The 17,241-nt window shown below is 38.8% G+C and overlaps 6 protein-coding genes and 1 non-coding gene across 11 annotated transcripts; 5 read left to right on the top strand and 2 right to left on the bottom strand.

The window, feature by feature from the left end:
- Positions 1-120: 120 nt before the first annotated feature.
- On the bottom strand, positions 121-2,658 carry LOC106397148 (putative pectinesterase/pectinesterase inhibitor 22). Its single transcript, XM_013837712.3, has 2 exons — positions 1,470-2,658; positions 121-971 (listed from the first exon to the last, which is right to left on the bottom strand). Exons 1-2 carry the CDS (start codon positions 2,425-2,427, stop codon positions 304-306), a joined length of 1,626 nt encoding a protein of 541 aa, XP_013693166.3. The 5' UTR covers positions 2,428-2,658; the 3' UTR covers positions 121-303.
- Positions 2,659-3,438: 780 nt separating this feature from the next.
- Positions 3,439-6,772, top strand: LOC106399105. 2 transcript variants are annotated; one of them, XM_022703609.2, is made up of 3 exons: positions 3,439-3,655; positions 3,892-6,116; positions 6,350-6,772. In XM_022703609.2, exons 2-3 carry the CDS (start codon positions 4,013-4,015, stop codon positions 6,631-6,633), a joined length of 2,388 nt encoding a protein of 795 aa, XP_022559330.2. In that variant the 5' UTR covers positions 3,439-3,655; positions 3,892-4,012; the 3' UTR covers positions 6,634-6,772. The 2 variants fall into 2 exon arrangements, with proteins under 2 accessions (XP_022559330.2, XP_048636086.1); XM_048780129.1 differs by having other exon boundaries at positions 3,445-3,655; positions 3,881-6,116.
- Positions 6,773-7,651: 879 nt separating this feature from the next.
- Positions 7,652-10,135, top strand: LOC111213578 (syntaxin-43-like). Its single transcript, XM_022715373.2, has 8 exons — positions 7,652-8,547; positions 8,629-8,905; positions 8,991-9,080; positions 9,151-9,222; positions 9,305-9,382; positions 9,450-9,515; positions 9,592-9,672; positions 9,759-10,135. The coding sequence occupies exons 1-8, from the start codon at positions 8,366-8,368 to the stop codon at positions 9,864-9,866; spliced, it is 954 nt and encodes a 317-aa protein (XP_022571094.1). The 5' UTR covers positions 7,652-8,365; the 3' UTR covers positions 9,867-10,135.
- On the top strand, positions 7,660-7,822 carry LOC125609761. The gene has a single exon (XR_007339908.1). It is a non-coding gene; the product is annotated as a U1 spliceosomal RNA (small nuclear RNA).
- On the bottom strand, positions 9,909-13,900 carry LOC111213577 (importin subunit alpha-7). 4 transcript variants are annotated; one of them, XR_007339597.1, is made up of 12 exons: positions 13,570-13,900; positions 13,174-13,252; positions 12,978-13,072; positions 12,760-12,891; positions 12,352-12,537; positions 11,983-12,146; positions 11,829-11,907; positions 11,562-11,690; positions 11,335-11,462; positions 10,625-11,045; positions 10,286-10,341; positions 9,909-10,044 (listed from the first exon to the last, which is right to left on the bottom strand). XR_007339597.1 is itself a non-coding variant. In XM_022715372.2 (11 exons), the coding sequence occupies exons 1-10, from the start codon at positions 13,786-13,788 to the stop codon at positions 10,628-10,630; spliced, it is 1,629 nt and encodes a 542-aa protein (XP_022571093.1). In that variant the 5' UTR covers positions 13,789-13,899; the 3' UTR covers positions 10,087-10,341; positions 10,625-10,627. The 4 variants fall into 4 exon arrangements, 2 of the variants coding, with proteins under 2 accessions (XP_022571093.1, XP_022571092.1); XR_007339596.1 differs by having other exon boundaries at positions 10,286-10,346; positions 13,570-13,896; XM_022715372.2 differs by lacking the exon at positions 9,909-10,044 and having other exon boundaries at positions 10,087-10,341; positions 13,570-13,899.
- A 1,080-nt stretch (positions 13,901-14,980) lies between these two features.
- Positions 14,981-15,770, top strand: LOC111213575. Its single transcript, XM_022715369.2, has 2 exons — positions 14,981-15,262; positions 15,482-15,770. Exons 1-2 carry the CDS (start codon positions 15,034-15,036, stop codon positions 15,625-15,627), a joined length of 375 nt encoding a protein of 124 aa, XP_022571090.1. The 5' UTR covers positions 14,981-15,033; the 3' UTR covers positions 15,628-15,770.
- Positions 15,771-16,160: 390 nt separating this feature from the next.
- Positions 16,161-16,852, top strand: LOC111213579 (defensin-like protein 205). Its single transcript, XM_022715374.2, has 2 exons — positions 16,161-16,322; positions 16,411-16,852. Exons 1-2 carry the CDS (start codon positions 16,256-16,258, stop codon positions 16,614-16,616), a joined length of 273 nt encoding a protein of 90 aa, XP_022571095.1. The 5' UTR covers positions 16,161-16,255; the 3' UTR covers positions 16,617-16,852.
- Positions 16,853-17,241: the final 389 nt, after the last annotated feature.

Raw genomic sequence — 17,241 nt, 5'->3', positions numbered from 1 at the left:
ATACCATATATTACAACCATTTCAAATTAGCTAAAACTATTCAAATAAGATGTAAAGAATTAATTTACAAAAAAGAAAGAAAGATGTTATTTGCTGCTATTCTATCTATTTGTGCATATGTAAAGAATTAAAGGGTGCTTTACATAATTGTATAATCAGACATAGGCTATTAATAAAAACATACACATAGCAGAAACTATATATTCATGATATGATCAGCTAGAACCAGGGCTTAAATGGATGATAAACCGCGTATGAAAAATAGTAGCATAGTCATAAAATCATACTAAAGTTTTAATTTAATTAATTAGCTAGGCCAGCCGTGAACGTGACACCTGTTGCCGGAAGCCACCTCCGACCGTCAATAAACGATCCAACTGTGAAGGACATCGCAATCCGTTTGTCCATAATATGATAACCGGGCCATTTAACCCGACCAGATGCCCGCCAACCGGGTCCAATATTATTATATTCCCCATACCACAAAGTGTCCAAAGCAAAGTTACCAAACCACTCAAGCCAGCCTCTGGGCTGGACCAGCTGGCTCATGTAAGTGTTCATGTAAACCGTCCTTGAGTAAAGTTTCCATGGCCGGCCAAGATAAGTAGGTTGTGTGGCTAACACGTAACTGTTCATGATCACAAACCCTGTGTTCTGGTTAGGGCTTTTTCTCCCTTGTGCGGTTATGGTTACCTTTTGGAGCGGTAATGGAACCCTGGTATAGATTTTACAGTTCTGTAGTACCGCGGCGCCGTTTCCAAATATGAAATCGATTGTACCATAAATTTCACATTCTCTGTAGAACTGACGGAGGGAATGGGCGTAGAGAGTGTCTTGGTAACCTTCCATGCTACATCGGAAGAAGGCTGATTGGTCGGAATCGACCCTTAATGCAACAGCTTGTCGGTTATGTGGCCCGGCCGTGTTTCTGAGAGTTATGTCCCTTGCTATGAATCCTCTTCCAGAAACAGCTGATCAAAACCAAATTAAGGGTTAATCAAACTAATTTTAATAAACAGCAATTTTTTATTGAATAAGCAGTCTCTTGTAACACAAGAAAGGAATGGATTATAAGAAGAGAATGTAAAAAGCTTGAAAGTCTTCAGTTTGCAGAAAGCAAAAGAATATATGCTTAGTTCTGATTTCTGAAAAACTAAATAAACAAAATTTGACCAAAACCAAAAAGAGAGAAAAGAACAAAAAGTTAATAAAAGACTAATCAGTTAATTAACTTTAACTAACTGAAACTAATAAATTAGAGATAATAGATACTTCTAACACAAGAAAGGAATGAATTGTAAGACAAAAAATGCTATAAAACTTGAAAGCCTGCAGATTGCAGAAAGCATCTATGCTTTCTGATTTTCAGACACTCCCAAAACCCCAAAAGAAAAAAGTGAGAAAAGTATAAAAAGGCTGATCAATAAATTAACTAATAATTAACCAATTATTAAATTACTAATACTAACCAACGGTTGCAGTTCGGAAAGTAGTAAGACCCTGCAAGAAATTTCTGTCACCGGTAATAATCGTCTGTCCAATACCGTCACCGACAAGCATAATGTTTGTCTTCTTCTTCTTCATATCAATATTCTCTCTATACAAACCCTTCTTCACGTATATAACATATCTCTTCGTGCTATGATTCGGAGCCTCGTTGATGGCTTCATTAATCGTCCGATACTTCCCTTTCCCATCCGCCGACACGACAGCGTCTGGATGCATCGCGCTAGGGTCGAGCCGCGTCATGAGGCTCTCGTCGGTCTCCGAGAGCCACTCAGGGCTTGATACGGAGCTCTCGTTCCTAGATGGCTTGAAAGGCAAGGCATTGAGCTGCGTGTACATGTCTAGGACATTGCTCACGAGCTGAGTGACTTGTCTCAAGCTACCTTTGATCATCTCCTCGTACTTTCTCTCCGTTCCTTCAAACCCTTCGATACACGTGTCTTGGTTACTCATGGCCGCACTTAGCCATGTCTTGAGGTTGCCTCCTGCTGAAGCTGCGTCGTGAGAGTCACCGTCGATTCCTCCTCCTCCGTGGAGTTTGTTCATCTCGAGCATCGACCATGCTAGCTCAGACACGGAGAAGCCTACAAGCTCTTTGCAATCCTCGATAGCGATTTGTTCACGTGAACGGAAGGATAACGTCGTGACCGTTGGGATTCCTTGCATCGCAAGCTTGGCTTTGTCGTGTGCTTCCTTGACCGCAGCGGTTAGAACCGAGTGAGGGGTTAACCCGTGACCCGATTCTTGGATGTGCGTACGGATGTTGGAGACGCATGAGTCGTGAGCATCGATGAACTGGCACGCCTTCGCGACTAGAGACTGGACGTTTTCTTCTTTGTAAGGCTTGAAAAGTTGTGTTTGGGATGAAAACGCGTGAACAAACATAAGCGTTGTAACAAAGAGAAGTGCGGTCATGCCCATTTTGTGATAACCGGTTTTAGGATTTTGGGTTTAGGTTAACAAGAGGAGAAGAGCAAAGGAAAGAGTGGAGGCATATATATAGAAGAAAACAAAAATTGGAGGTTTAGTTAGGTATTGATTGTTGGTGAAGAAATGTTCTTTGCCTCTTTGGGAACTGTAGGAACATATTCAAACTTTAATGTTTTACCTTGGTTTATTACTCTTTTCTCAAGCCAAAGTTATTCTTTCTTCATTTGGCCAAAGCTATTTGTTTTGTTTTGTTCTATAAACTTTAGATTCTGCTTCTAGCGACTAGCAAACTATACTATTTCCTCGCGAATACATGCAGTCTCAATCGATACATGTTATGGAAAATCCATCACCACACTTTATAAACCGGTTGTTTCAGCTGACAGCAATCAACTAAAAAACAAGGAGATGTTCTGGTTTTCTTCCAGATTATACTGCTGTATTTCTTTTATCATGGTAAGAGAACATTCTAATCCAAAAATAAACATTTATAATCCTCACTTTATTTTCTATTCCAAAATAAACTTTAGCGTAAATTATTTTCGAGTTTCATTTTATTCTCTACTCTACAATAGAGTAAAAAAAAATGTAGTCCATAATAAAATAATAATTTTACTTTATTTATTTTAAAATATAGTATAATTATAATTAAATTTTCAACTAAAATATTTCATTTTTTTTTAAATGTAATAATACATTAGAGGGATTAAGTTTCTCTAAGTATCATATGGAAGATAATCTAAATGCTAAGTTTATTTATATGAAACTTGCAAACAAAATCTGCTCAAAATAATAACTTAATAAATCTTTCATTTCTGTCAACTACTTTATAATTGATCATTACCGTCGATTCCACTGTTAGAAATCTAGAGACAAATTATAACCGCCCGATACAAAACATTCAATACGCTCAACCACAGAGTAGAGCTGCCTCACGTGCTCAGCCCAATCATGCTAATTATTAAAAAAGCCCAATAACAACTCCAAGTGCCACCAGATGCGGCCACGAGCCTAATCCCGCAATTACAGATACGAGAGAGAGAGAGCTTCCCATCTCCTTCTCAACAAACCAATCAAAACACCCTTTTCCCCAATTTTTCTCAACCAAAAACAATTCGTAAAAAAAAAAAAAATTGTAAATAGAGAGGCAAATAAGGCGGGGAAAAGGATCACGATTTCACAAAATTAGTGGGAAAAATATTCCAATTCATCGTGAGAGGTTTGTTATTCTTTGCCTCTGTGTCTATGAACGATTGCAAATTTTGTTTTGTTATTAAAATTGCTATTTCTCGTTGTTCATTGTGTCTCTCTCTGGAGATTGGGGGATTCATTTAATTTTTCTTGATCCGAATTAAATAGCATTTAGTAATATCGGGTAACAGTAGAATTTTTCTAAAATTGGAATCAAATCAAGAGCTTTTAATATATTTATTTTAATTTACAGTTAATTTGCAGATCTGGTGTTAGGGAGCTGGAGAATTGGCGTTGAGAAGGTTTAGGTTGATGAGCTTAGGGGTTTAGATTTTAGATTAACCTAATCCAGAGAGAGAGAGAGAGAGAGAGAGAGAGAGAGTAAATGGGGAAGAGAAACAATTTAAAGAGAAGAGTTAGATCTAAGGAAAAGGGCTTAGATGAGGATTATGTGATATCAGACGAAGATGAATCTGAAGGTGATGATCTGAATGAGGATTCTTTTGATGGTTGTGCTGTGGAGGAGGATGAGGTGGAGGTGGAGGAGGAGGAGGTTGTGCTGAGGAGCGTTGAGTGGCCGAAAGTGAAGACCGGTCCACGTGGCAATCGGAAGATCACGGGATGCAGGTCGAGAAAGGTGGAGCAGGTTGTTGTTGTTGTTTCTGATAAGGAAGAAGATGAGGATCTTGATGATGCTGAGGAGGATGAGAGGGAGAGTGTGAAAGAGATTGGTTTTGGTAAGAGGAGGAGAGTTTTCTATGAGGTGGAAGATGAAGATGGAGACTATCCAGAAGAGGAAGATGTGAGCTGTGAAAAGGAAGAGATGGCGTTGGAGGAGCAGGAGAATGTGTCACAGGAGAAGGAGAAGGAAGATGATGGAGATTATGATGAGGATGAGGATGGGGACGAAGAGTTTACCGCGGATGAGGAAGATGTCTCACTAGATGAGGAAGATGAGGAGGAAGAAACGCTCAAGGTTTGTAAGAGAAACAAGCGGAAGCAGAGATCTAGAGGAGGAGGGCGTAAAAGAAGAAATGTTGCAAGTGGAAGGAAGAGACGAGGGAAGAACGCAAAGGAAGGAGTTGATGATGATGATGGTGATTTTGTAAATGACTGCCTACCTGCAAGAAAGAGGGCGAGATCATTAAGACCAAGGCGTCGGTGTACTTTACAATCAGATTCAGACATTGCCTCCTCTGGAGAGTCTGATTACGAGTACACAATCTCAGAGGAGGAAAGAGAGCAGGTAAGGGAAGTCAGTAGTCTATTGAGAAGTAACGTGAAACACGTGTCATCTACACGAAAAGCTACGGTCCACCCTCAGCTTCGTAAATCACCTGTGAAGAAAAGTGAAAAGAAGGTAGAGATAGTGATGAAAAACGTTTGTGGGATTTGTCTGTCTAAGGAAGACATGAGGAGATTAAAAGGAACACTGGACTGTTGTACTCATTACTTTTGTTTCACTTGCATTATGGAGTGGTCAAAAGTAGAATCTCGATGCCCTCTGTGTAAGCAGCGGTTCAGAACAATTAGTAAGCCTGCAAGATCCACACATGGTGTTGATTTGAGAGAAGTCGTGATACGTGTACCTGAACGTGATCAGGTCTATCAACCCACTGAGGAAGAGCTGAGGAGTTATCTCGATCCATACGAAAATATAATATGCTCGGAGTGTCACCAAGGTGAAGACGATGGGCTTATGCTGCTTTGTGATCTTTGTGATTCATCTGCTCATACGTACTGTGTTGGACTCGGGAGGGAAGTGCCTGAAGGAAACTGGTACTGTGATGCTTGTAGACCTGTTGCACTTGGAACAGCTATCTTCCAGATGCATGCTACATCCGAGCCACAAAGGGTGACTGGCTTTTACAGTAGACCATCGCCTCTTGTTGTTTCAGGGCAATATCAAGATCCGTCTTCGCTAGTATCCCCACGTACACCTTTTTCCAGTGGAGATTACCTTTTCTCTTCAAGGAATGGTGATGTTCAAGGCTCTTCTCCTTCCGGCTTAGGGGGAGCAACCACGTTGTCGAGAAGAAGGACGCTTCATAGACACATACAAAATATTATCAACAGTGATAGGCTTGTTAATATGGGGAGTAGTAGAACTGGTGGATCATCGATGATTGCTAACTCGAGTGATGGCAGAGAAAGAGAACCGCCTCAACATGTAGCGACCCTAGAAACAGGGATGTCGTTGTATACAATCTCTGAGGAGAGATTGCACAATGAACCTGAGCTTTTGTCTCCGAAGTTAGATCATTTTGGAAGCGATGAAGCAGCGAGACGTTTCTCTAGTAATACATTCCGTGGTGATCGACCTATTGATTTAGAACTGCATTATGGATTGGCTCAGGGTGATCCTTTGTTTGGTAATCAACAACATCCACGCAGCTACATGCCAAACACAATGTCTTTGACGGGAGGAGAACGACTGCAACAAAGAGTTAAAGCCCATCTCCAGAACTTGTCTCGTCAAATCAACTTAGGTACGCATAATCCAATCCCCTCTTCAAGCTCTTGGTTTAACCAAAGTTTAATAATCTTTAGTCATTGAAAATGTTGATAATGGCTTTAGGCATAAATCTTCAACTCGTTAACTCTCTCTAAGATTAATTTATTGTTTACATAACTCCACCCTTTGGATTGTAATGTTGATTAATACTCTTATCTGCCTTCTGATGGTAGTTTTCTTGGGTACCATTTCCACTGTCTTGTACAGGTCACGCCACGTTTGAGGAGATTTCCACGTGCTCAATACACACGATACTGGCAGCTTGTGGACTGGAACACAAGAGCAGTGAAGTCCACTTTGTCCCGCCGTCAGTGACGTGTCCTCACGATGATATGAGACCTGGGAGCAGCAGTGGTAACAACAACAACAGCAGCAGCAGCAGCCTGATGAAAGGGTGTTGCTCTTCTTGTTTTGATTCATTTGTAGAAGATGTAGTTAAGATGATTCTGGACACAAGACAACCCCATTGGTTGAGGTTAGGGCTCCACTGAGCTTTAATTGTTTAGATTTGTTAGAAAATGATTTTTCTTTTAACTCTTTTGTTCAGATATTGAACCTTAATTTTTAGCCATTTGTATATGATAAAAGTGGGGGGCGATTCATTATTAAGAGAAAAAAATGATTTTATTATTCCACTATTAAGCTAATCAGCTGGGGTACGAACCTTCATACAATTTTAGTCAAATGCTTAAATTAAGTCCAAAAAGAGCGCGGCCCACTAAAGAATCTAATCAAATGTCTTGCCGGTTCGCGCGTTTGTTGATCCCGTCCGACACGTCGTCTAAAAAGCAGAGCACTAAAAACGGCACTCTCTGCGTGTTAAAGAAATAATGTTTTGTAATTATTTTTGTGGGGTCAAATTTATTTTTTAAATAGGGTCAATACAAAATTGATACAAATTTTATCTAAATTTTTTTTTTTTACAAAAAAGAAGTGGGGTCAGCTGACCCCTCCCTTCCCCCCACCCACTAAGCTGCCTCCGCCCCTGGTATTAACTGTTCTCACCGTGACATCCTTTCCTATATTACGTTTCTACACAAACATAGTTGTCCTCTACATAACTTCATAGTAAATTGAATTTCAATTATAAGCCGCATAGAGATTTACATCACTCATGGACCATGTTGATTATTGCTTTAGGCATCCACCTAAAATAGTGTTTCAACTCTCTATTAGGCTAGCTATGGCTTTACCCAGTATTTTCTATTCATAATTTAAATGTAGGCCTAATACCAAAATTAATGACATTGTACTAGTGATAGCTTTTGGGCCACCAAGGATACCCAGCCCACAAAAGAGTTCCAAACTGGGAACAAAAGTCTAGCCGTTTCGCGTATTTACCAAGCCTAACCGACACGCCGTTTAGAAAAGGAATCCTAAAAACGGCACTCTGTGCGTATTAAGGGAATAAGAACGGCGTAAAGTCTGATTTATCAAAAGCATCCCACATCGGTTACGAGAGAAGGAGGAGCCTGTGGAAACTGGGTATAAATAGGAAGCTCCTGTGAAGTAGCAAATCACTTACCTGGACGGGGTCGACTCGTGATCAAGAAGACGAGTGGCCTAGGCTAGTGACTTCCATTGCACATACCGGAAGGGTGCTTAGCCTAAGGTCTTCCCAAGTGGAAGAGCCTACGTCATTATTTGTGGCAGGGGGGTTTGCGTTCGCGCAACCCCCACCAGTCTTCCAGTATTTAATTTTTTTGCGAGTCAAAACCTCACAACTGGCTCTGATTATAATAAATTCCTTCATATGCTGCTTATGAATATGAGAAGAAGACTAGTTTCTGAGTCGAATTAAAAACAGAGGGAGAAACAAAAGGTTAACATCTTAATGGGCTCACAATATCGTGATTGAGGCCCATTAAGATTCAGTTTTTTCGAACTAAGCCCAAAATTATATATATGTGTAATTAACTTTCCTTTTTACTAAATCCTACTTATTAAAAACGTTCTAAACTATCAGAAATTAAAAATTTGTGGAGCTTACTGTCTCGTCGGAGAAGTTTAATTCCGTCGGCGATCCTCTGATCAATTACACCAGCTTTGAGAAGCTTCCGCCGTCGTTTATTCACAATTCGTTCTACCTTCATTGCTCTTCTCTGTAGTGAAACCGCGATCCTGTTCAGATCTATAGCTTCGGATCCGAAAAGGAGGCTCGAAAAAATCCTATATTTGGTTACTGAGATTCTTCAAGAGGTTTTGATTGAAACCTGAGCTGATATGGCGACTCGGAACCGCACGCTCTTGTTCAGAAAGTACAGAAACTCTCTGAGGAGCGTCCGTGCTCCGATGACGGAATCGAAATCCGGCGTAGGCCCGGTGATCGAGATGGCGAGCACATCTCTATTGCATCCCAAACGCTCCTACACTCCAGTCAGTACCGAAGATCCAGGGACCTCAAGGTACACACCTTCTTAAAGGTTCAACCTTTGTGATTGCATAAGCATGTAAGTTGTTAAAGCTGAAAGCTTTGGTTGTTACAGTAAAGGAGCAGTGACAGTGGGGTTACCACCGGATTGGGTTGATGTCTCCGAGGAGATTTCGGTGAACATTCAGCGCGCGAGGACCAAAATGGCTGAGCTTGGGAAGGCTCATGCTAAAGCTTTGATGCCTTCGTTTGGGGACGGTAAAGAGGATCAGCATCAGATCGAGTCTTTGACGCAGGCGGTTACTTTCTTGTTGAGGAAATCGGAGAAGCAGCTTCAGAGGCTTTCTAAAGGTGGACCTTCTGAGGATTCGAGTGTTAGGAAGAACGTGCAGGTAGTAGGGTTGGTGTGCTTTGAATTTGACGTGTTCTTTTGTCAGTATCTGAACATTGTGTCTTGATGTGTTTTTTCTGTAACAGCGGTCTCTTGCAACTGATCTCCAACAACTTTCCATGGAGCTACGCAAGAAACAGTCTACTTATTTGAAACGCTTGAGGCTACAAAAAGAGGTATGCATATCTTGTTACTTTGTACAGTTTTGGGGGGAAATGAAGCTTTTGACGTTTGATGTATGATCAGGATGGAGGGGATTTAGAGATGAATCTAAACGGAAGCAGTTCTAGAGCAGAAGATGATGACTTCGATGATATAGTATGAGTCCTTTATTACAATCTACAACCTTTGTTTCTCCTATGTATATATGTTGTGTAACTATATGCATTTTTCATTTCAGTTATTTAGTGAGCATCAGATGAGCAAGATCAAAAAGAGCGAGGAAATATCTGTAGAGAGGGAGAAAGAGATTCAGCAGGTTAGTGTTTGCAACTCCTAGTGTTCTTCATTGCTGTTATAACCTTGTGGTTCTGTGTAATCTACAGGTTGTTGAATCCGTAAACGAGCTCGCTCAGATAATGAAGGATCTTTCTGCGCTTGTGATAGACCAGGTATAACACTATCAACTGTTTGTTGTCTAGCTTCTGAGTCGCTTACTAATTTGAAACGAAAAACTTGATGGGACAGGGTACGATAGTTGATCGGATTGACTATAACATCCAGAACGTTTCTAGTACAGTTGAAGATGGTCTCAAACAGCTGCAAAAGGTAAACCTCTTATATATGACCATCTCTCTCACTCAACGTTTCATGACTAAAATGTTCAAGTGGGTTCGTTTTGTGAATCTCCACAGGCAGAACGTACACAGAGAAGTGGAGGCATGGTTAAATGTGCGTCTGTTCTTGTCATCCTCTGTTTCATCATGCTTGTTCTCTTAATCCTTAAGGAGATTATCTTCTGAACCAAGAAACAAGGTTGAACCCTCATTTTTTCATTCTTTTATGATGGGAACCCCACATTTTTGCACCAATTGGTCTGAAGAGAAATTCGATTGTGTTGTCTTTGTTGCTCCATTGCTTTGCTACAGATTTTTCTGATACTTTAGTTTCTTATCGCACTGTTATATCAAAGCATGTATCCTGAGGTTCACATAGGACAGTAATCACTAGTCTATTGTATTGAGTCTTTGTAAGTTTCTGGATGTTACCTAATTTTATAATGGTTTATTTACATGTAAAGAAGATTTTAACTATAATGTTTAAGAATCTATGAAGAAAAAAACAGCATATAGGAACTGTACGGATTACAGTTTGTTTAAGAATATAAACTACCAAAGACCAATATTTTCATTACTATTCAAAGATTGTAATAACCTCTAACCTTGATTCTCTGTTAGTGTATGGACAAATAAGCTGAGTGTGTGATTGCCAAGCCGCCTGTCCTGGTTCATCAGAAAAATACCAAACAAGATATGAAACGAAACCAAGTAAAACCGGATATAAAATACCAATAGCACTAAAACTAAACTAAGCCAAATCAAATCAAAGTTGTTCGGCTCGAGTTTGACCAGTTCCTCCCAAACTACACAAAACAAAACCAGACTCTGTTCTAAACCAAAATGGTCACCCCTGAATAGGAAACCTACATCCGTGCTTAGCCCTTGATGTGAAAGCAAAAAAAAAAAGGCATTAAGAATTTACGGAAAGGTAGGACTTGTACCTCTTAAGGTCCACAGTACATCTCACCGAGAGTACATGAGGGTGTTGGCATGTTTGCAAAGTTGTCAACTGGGAAATACACAATGTCTTGTCTTCCTTTATCTTCCTCTTCTACTTCGTCTTCTTCTTCTTCTTCTAACCAGTATGTTTCTAAAATCTTCACCGCCATTTCATAGATGTCACTGTTCTCATGAGATTGCAGGCTTTCTATTTTCTCCAGTCCCTCGGCGTCTTCTATAAGCTGAGCATGTGGGTTTACATTTGTTTCAGTGCATTGATTACCATCAGCGTGTCTCGTGTCGCAAGCTTCTCCCACCTTCAGTATCTTCTCAAGTGATTCTAAACAAATCATGACGAGTTGAGTATCCGAGGATGTAAGAATATCGCACAAAGGTTTTATGCAGTCTTGCTTTACAAGAAACCTGACACATTAGCGGATCATGTGTGAGGTTTTGAAAGAAAGAACTGACCCGCACACGCTTGAGAAATATATAACCAAAACTTTGTAATAAACCAAATGGAGTGAAGACATAAGGCCTGGTCCTGATGTTAGGACTATTTTCATGCCTTTATGTCCAGACTACTGAATATATCTTGTTCGCTATATAGTTTTCAATTTTGTAAATAAGATTTTCTTTCCGAATGGACAACCGAACATCTAATGAGAAAATACTAATAGTCAGAAGATGTATTGAGTTTCCTTCTACGTACAGGATTTGCTTGTAAGAGCCTCCAGCTATAGCGTTGCAGATCGCCCAAGCAGCTTCATACTTGACATCAAACTCAGAGTTCCGGAGCAGATTGACAAGTGCAGGACATACATCAGCATCATATACAGCCTACCAAAGGAGATAAAGAATTGAAGACATACATTGAGAGCAACATATTTGATTAGAAGCGGTTAAAAAGACAAGTTCAGGTATTACATATTGACCAACCTGAATCTGTGATTGACAACCAGCTGTGATATTAGAGACTACCCAACAAGCTTCCTTCCTGATGGTCTTATTATAGGGTCCTCTAAGAAGATTTAGCAAGCATGGGAGCGCTTGAAGATCAATTATATACTAGGGAAGTCACAAAGAAAAAAGTTCTGATTCAAAACGAAATAGAAAAAGCCACCAGTAATAGTACAATACTCAACAAAGGAAGTAAGCAAAATATCAGCTCTAATACAAAATTAATATCTCTAGCTGCATATTTACCTGAGTTTGACTATCATTTCCAGTTACAACAATGCCAATGGTGCGAAGAGCAGGAGTGGCAACTGAAGGTGAACGATGGCTGTTCAGAAAGCAAACAAAGCCATCAGAATAATGACTCAGGATTTTATTGGTTAGCTAAAGTCTTGAAACTCACACCGAAAGACCAATAAGTCGACCACAAACATTGGCTTCAATAACGGCCTGTATTTTTTCATTTGAACCATCAGAGAGATACACCAGCGCCCAGCACGTATAAGCCAAGAGTTCCTTGTCATCTAACCGGATGAGTTGTGCAAGAGCTGGTAATGCAGCACTCACCTGTGGGCATATAATGTACAATAGCAAATAAGTGAAATGTCTGAAAGAATACGACATTCATCAAATCCAATCAAGAAAAAATTGCCAGTCAACCCTAAGCATGAGCGTTTTTCAAGATGGATTTATTAATGACACGCCACAATATTGAGAGTGCAAGAGAGAGAGAGAGGAGTTATAACAAAACTCAGGTTGGATCAAAACTTACCTGATCATAGGGAGGCTGTGGCTTCCCTCTACAAAGATTAGACAAAGTCCAAGCGGCGTTTACAAGCATAGAAAGTTTAGCTCCATTGTTTAGCTGTAACAACAAAGAAGGTAGAGCGCCATGTCCAAGGACTATATTACGGCATCTAGGAGAGTCTCCAGAAATATTTCCTAATGCCCACACAACCTGATCGTCCAAGAATACAGAAGAATACAGCTTAGACACAACTGAAAACTGGGAGAGGAAAACCAAACTCAACAAAATATATTAAAGTTACATTTACTGATCTTTGTCATTTTCTTTTATTTTTTATTCGATTGCAGAGGCAACCACAGGCTCCAAAGCAGTCATAAGAATTAGGTAACCACATAGCATAGTACGTGATGATCTATCATCACAATAACATACCTGCTCACGGACCCCATCGTACGGTGAGCTGAGAAGTCTCACTAGTATTGCAACAGCTCCATGGTCAATCACCACTTCAGTATTCTCAGACGTTCCAGATGCAATATTTGTTAAAGCCCAAGCCGCTTCAAACTTCAAAAAAAAAAAACGAGAAAAAATCGAGCTTGTGAAGCTAGTGATAAAACCAGACTGAACGAACATGTGTATCAAAAGCTAACCTGAAGCTGGGGAAAGTCATCCCACGTAAGGAACTCCACAAAGCGTGGAACCAAACCAGCTTGTATAACTTCTTCAACATGTACATTAAACATTTCTACCAAAAAAAAAACATGTATAATAGCATTAGAAAGAGCAATTACATTGCTATAGCTTTATTCATCTTTATTTCATAAATTAAATGGGATTATCTCTCACCACCACAAAGTAACGTTCTGATCTGAGTAGTAGCCTCGATCAACAGCTCCTTCTTGTCAGACCAGATACGGCTTATCAACTGTATAATCAATCCAAACATACGAACCTACTCAAAAAACTAATTCTTAGAGATTCAAACTTCAGATGAAAACTAAATAATCATACTGAAAATTTCAGAGCATTGGAGATCCTTCAGAGGTCACAGATCTCACTAACAAAAAGCTATAAGATCACTCAGATGATTCATCAATCACGATCTAGAGACACGAGAATCGATCGAAAATTAGATAAGATCCATTGCGAACGAATCCTAACACGAGAAGCATGCATCTATCTATCTATCAATCAATCTCCAGGTTTCTCGTTTTAAGAGAGGTTAAATAAGCAAAACCGAACATTCTGATCGAGAGAAACGGCGGCGGAGGGAGGAGGAGAATGAGGAAGAGGAAGAGCCTCGCGACGCTTCTTGAGCAAGCTCTCCTCTCGCTTGGCTTTGCGGATCTCGACCATGTCTTCCTCTCTTCGTCGCCGTCCCCCGACTCCGTCAACCACCGCCTTGTACCCGCTCCTCCGCACTGACGTCGTCGTCCAGCTCGTTGTTCCTCCTCCTTTCATTCTTCGATCGCGCCGATTTTCGACGGTTTGGTGACGATCAAAATCAAATTTTCCAGGAAAAGCAAACGAGAGAGGAGGCCCCACGCTATATATTAAGGAAAAAAATTATATATTTTGGGTGTAAAAATGAATATTTGAAAATTAGGGGTGTGAATTCGAATTTGTAAGATAACTTGGGGAGAGCACAGGTAAAAAAAAACGCGCAACTGATTCGTTCCCGCCTAAAGTCCGTTTCAGATATTAATCGTTGGGCTAAGAAGTTAATCTGGATGGATTATAAAACCGAATAAGGCCCAATTGCAAGTTACAACGACATGGACACACAAATAGTTATTGAGTATGCATTTGTAGAAAATGAGTTTTCAGATTTTTTTTTTGGTAAAAAATTATTCAGATTGAAATTGATACTAAACATGTTGAAAATCTAAATATTTTTAATGCTAACAATCGAGCTAAAGACTATATGACAAACAAAAATAAACACACTGATCCCTATTGTATTATTTGTTGTTTTAGATTTTGGTTTTATGTTTTATGTTTTTTTTTTTGGGATTGTCTCAGAAAGTAAATGAATATTCTAAATCAATTGGGATATTCAGAGGGACTTCATACCAAGTGGGGAGATGTCGAAAGACATGGTTTTTGGTCATGTGTTTTGTGTTTTGTAACTCTATAAATAGCTTTAGAGAGAGAGAGAGAGAGATGCAAGGGTTGATAACCTAAACATGTTCTTCAGTTAATTGAACAAAAGAAAATTAAAATACACTTTCTCTTTCTATTAATTGTCATGTTAATCTTTAAGAACATTCTTTATATTTTCTTCCAGAACAAATGATTTAAGTTGCAAAAAAAAAAACGATTTAGAGCGCGATGTTGTTTAGAGAATTTCTGTAAGAAAACCATGGCAACAAAACAAACCCTTGATGATATTCAAACCTAACATAAACAAAAAGAGTCACTTAGCTAGGCAAGAAAAGGAGTCCATATCTATTTAAGGTCAAGACTACGGTTGATGTTTTGTATTGGCATTTCTCTAGAAACTATTGTTCGTTTGAAAGTTATTTTTCTTTCTATTCTGATCATTTTGTTGTAACGTTTTCTTCTCATTGTTGGATGACTTTCCACCACATATAGCCTCTCCCAAAATACAAGGTTTTAAACCAAACACTAATAGATATTCTAATTAATTCATCGGAATATAAAACATAAAAAGGAAAAGTAGAACAAGAGAGAGACAATACTGAGATGGAGGATTTCCAGTCTCCTAGAATACGATCTTACAAATCGTATGAAGGAGATCGGAACCTCCAATTGGTTGATCCTGCCGATTTAAAACCGGTGAGAGGGATTTACGTTGTTAGGGAATCAAAACGCAACCGATCTCCCATGACATCGGATCTATGGCGCAAGATCTCTTACAAAGACCTGCCCGTTAGACCGAGAAGAGCTTCTTCTCATTCAACATCGTTAAAAGGTAATTTTTTTTTTTTTTTAGAAGAATCATATGGTTTATAGACTACAACAAATCTTCTGACAACATTCTATTGCTACATTTACATTGACGAGTCTAGTTGTACAATGTACAAACATATGAACACATAATCCGCGTTTAACAGTATATCAATATTTTTAATAGAGTTTAAAATGTTTCTAACATTATATGTGGGTCTGTTAATAAATGTAATAATCGGAGGATGGTGGAACGATCCGGAGATGAAGAGAAAGAGACGAGTGGCGAAGTACAAGATTTATTCAGTCGAAGGAAAGATGAAGACATCTTGGAGAAAGAGCTACAAGTGGATTAAGGTCCAATGCTCGAAGATTATTCATGGAATATAGCTCTCCAATGTTTATCATCTGTTCAGTAGTTTGATTTTAAAGGGAAACTAAAGTCATGCATGCATATATATATTTTATTCGATTTCATTTATTTCATTCCTTTTGTTAATTGTGTTAATGGTATATTTTGATGACATTACATTCACTCTAACAAACTTGAAAATGCAATAGACAAATATACTATTTTCAAAAATTATACAATTACTAGAACCTTTTAGGAGATAACTTTATAGTAGGATCCATAAATACATGTTCATAAGACTATATATACTTATTATTATCGTGTCATGTTATATGAGAATGACTTGTTTTTTTACCATATATAGCGTTGTTATCTATCTCGCTTTTAGTTAGAAAATCGTAATACAAATGCGTTCGATAACAAAAAGCTGTTCGATAAAGAATTTTTCAAATGGACTTTAAAACAAAGTATGAAAGTTAAGAACTGGGCCGAATGGCCCGAATCGATGTAAATGAAACCACAACGTCGCTAATCTGGTGAGAAGTCAACTATATTTTTGTTATAAATAGACTACAACCCCCCATTCATTTAGTATCACCCAAGTTTCTGAAAACAGAAAGAAAGCAATAAGCTATAAGTGTAGAAAGAAGAAGCAAAAGCTACAAAATGGCAAAGACCCTCAGTTCCATCTGCTTCACCACTCTCTTGCTCGTTGTCTTGTTGATTTCAGCTGGTAATTTTGGTTCTAATGTTTTCCAGAAAATGCATATGCATGCATATATATAATCTAAAAAATGAATGTGTCTTTGGATAATTATAAGGAATCCCGAAGAGCGAGGCGACGTGTACGAAGTACTTAGGCGAAGCCATATTGGCGTACCCATGCAAGGAAAGCTACTGTGAAGCCAAATGCGCTGAGTCTTACCACGAGTCATGCAGAGGAGAGTGTGAGGATCATGATCACCACCACGGAGTGCATTTAACAAATGACCATGACGACCATTGCCACTGCTACGGTCGTTATTAAGCTGCTGAAGTTTACTAAACTCGTATCGTATTAAATAAAATAAGAATGTAAGCGTGGTGGTTTCCTTCGATTTAAGTGTCATGTGTGAGTGTTGTTTGCGTTTTTTTTTCTAATAATAAAACAAAATAGTACGTAGGAGGAAGCTATAATGACTTTCCTTCTACGTCTATTATAAGATCATGTTGTATGTTATTTCGATTTGATAATAATAATAAAGTTTTTCTGTGTTTTGTCAACGTATTTGTTTAACCGCTTAAATAAAGACACATTCGTCGATTTGAAGTTTTATGTACGTTCACAATATCACTTTGTGTCCTCATGATTGTAATCGTGGTCAAGTGATAGTTTAGACAGGGAATATAATGAAACACTCTCTTCCAAGTTTAAGTTTTTCTTTAAAACAAAATTACAATGTGTGGGAAGTCTGAGCTTTGGTTTTGGTTAAAACAGTTTATCTATTAGCCCTGTCACATGCGCTCCACCATCTAGCATTAGTCAGTATAACACATTTTAAACTTGACTCAAATAGTATAGCGATTTTAAAAAAAAAACTCTAAAACACAAAGTGCATTTCTATCTAAGCTAATCAAATCTGATAAGACCTAAAAAAAAAACAATGTGAGTT

The sequence above is a fragment of the Brassica napus genome, chromosome A5 (assembly GCF_020379485.1).
Source record: "Brassica napus cultivar Da-Ae chromosome A5, Da-Ae, whole genome shotgun sequence".
Classification (NCBI taxonomy): Eukaryota; Viridiplantae; Streptophyta; class Magnoliopsida; order Brassicales; family Brassicaceae; genus Brassica; species Brassica napus.
This window is presented reverse-complemented; position numbering and strand designations above follow the sequence as displayed.

Excerpts from the sequence above, each read along its gene's own strand:
- LOC106397148 (XM_013837712.3), bottom strand. The coding sequence starts at position 2,427 with ATGGGCATGACCGCACTTCTCTTTGTTACAACGCTTATGTTTGTTCAC. Across the intron at positions 972-1,469 it reads TTTCCGAACTGCAACCGTTG|CTGTTTCTGGAAGAGGATTC; the intron begins GTTAGTATTAGT and ends GGTTTTGATCAG.
- LOC111213575 (XM_022715369.2), top strand. The coding sequence starts at position 15,034 with ATGGAGGATTTCCAGTCTCCTAGAATACGATCTTACAAATCGTATGAA. Across the intron at positions 15,263-15,481 it reads TCATTCAACATCGTTAAAAG|GATGGTGGAACGATCCGGAG; the intron begins GTAATTTTTTTT and ends TAATAATCGGAG.
- LOC111213578 (XM_022715373.2), top strand. The coding sequence starts at position 8,366 with ATGGCGACTCGGAACCGCACGCTCTTGTTCAGAAAGTACAGAAACTCT. Across the intron at positions 8,906-8,990 it reads GTGTTAGGAAGAACGTGCAG|CGGTCTCTTGCAACTGATCT; the intron begins GTAGTAGGGTTG and ends TTTCTGTAACAG. Across the intron at positions 9,516-9,591 it reads CTGCGCTTGTGATAGACCAG|GGTACGATAGTTGATCGGAT; the intron begins GTATAACACTAT and ends TTGATGGGACAG.
- LOC111213577 (XM_022715372.2), bottom strand. The coding sequence starts at position 13,788 with ATGAAAGGAGGAGGAACAACGAGCTGGACGACGACGTCAGTGCGGAGG. Across the intron at positions 12,892-12,977 it reads ATGACTTTCCCCAGCTTCAG|TTTGAAGCGGCTTGGGCTTT; the intron begins GTTAGCTTTTGA and ends TTTTTTTTGAAG. Across the intron at positions 12,147-12,351 it reads CACAGCCTCCCTATGATCAG|GTGAGTGCTGCATTACCAGC; the intron begins GTAAGTTTTGAT and ends ATATGCCCACAG.
- LOC111213579 (XM_022715374.2), top strand. The coding sequence starts at position 16,256 with ATGGCAAAGACCCTCAGTTCCATCTGCTTCACCACTCTCTTGCTCGTT. Across the intron at positions 16,323-16,410 it reads TGTCTTGTTGATTTCAGCTG|GAATCCCGAAGAGCGAGGCG; the intron begins GTAATTTTGGTT and ends GATAATTATAAG.
- LOC106399105 (XM_022703609.2), top strand. The coding sequence starts at position 4,013 with ATGGGGAAGAGAAACAATTTAAAGAGAAGAGTTAGATCTAAGGAAAAG. Across the intron at positions 6,117-6,349 it reads GTCTCGTCAAATCAACTTAG|GTCACGCCACGTTTGAGGAG; the intron begins GTACGCATAATC and ends TGTCTTGTACAG.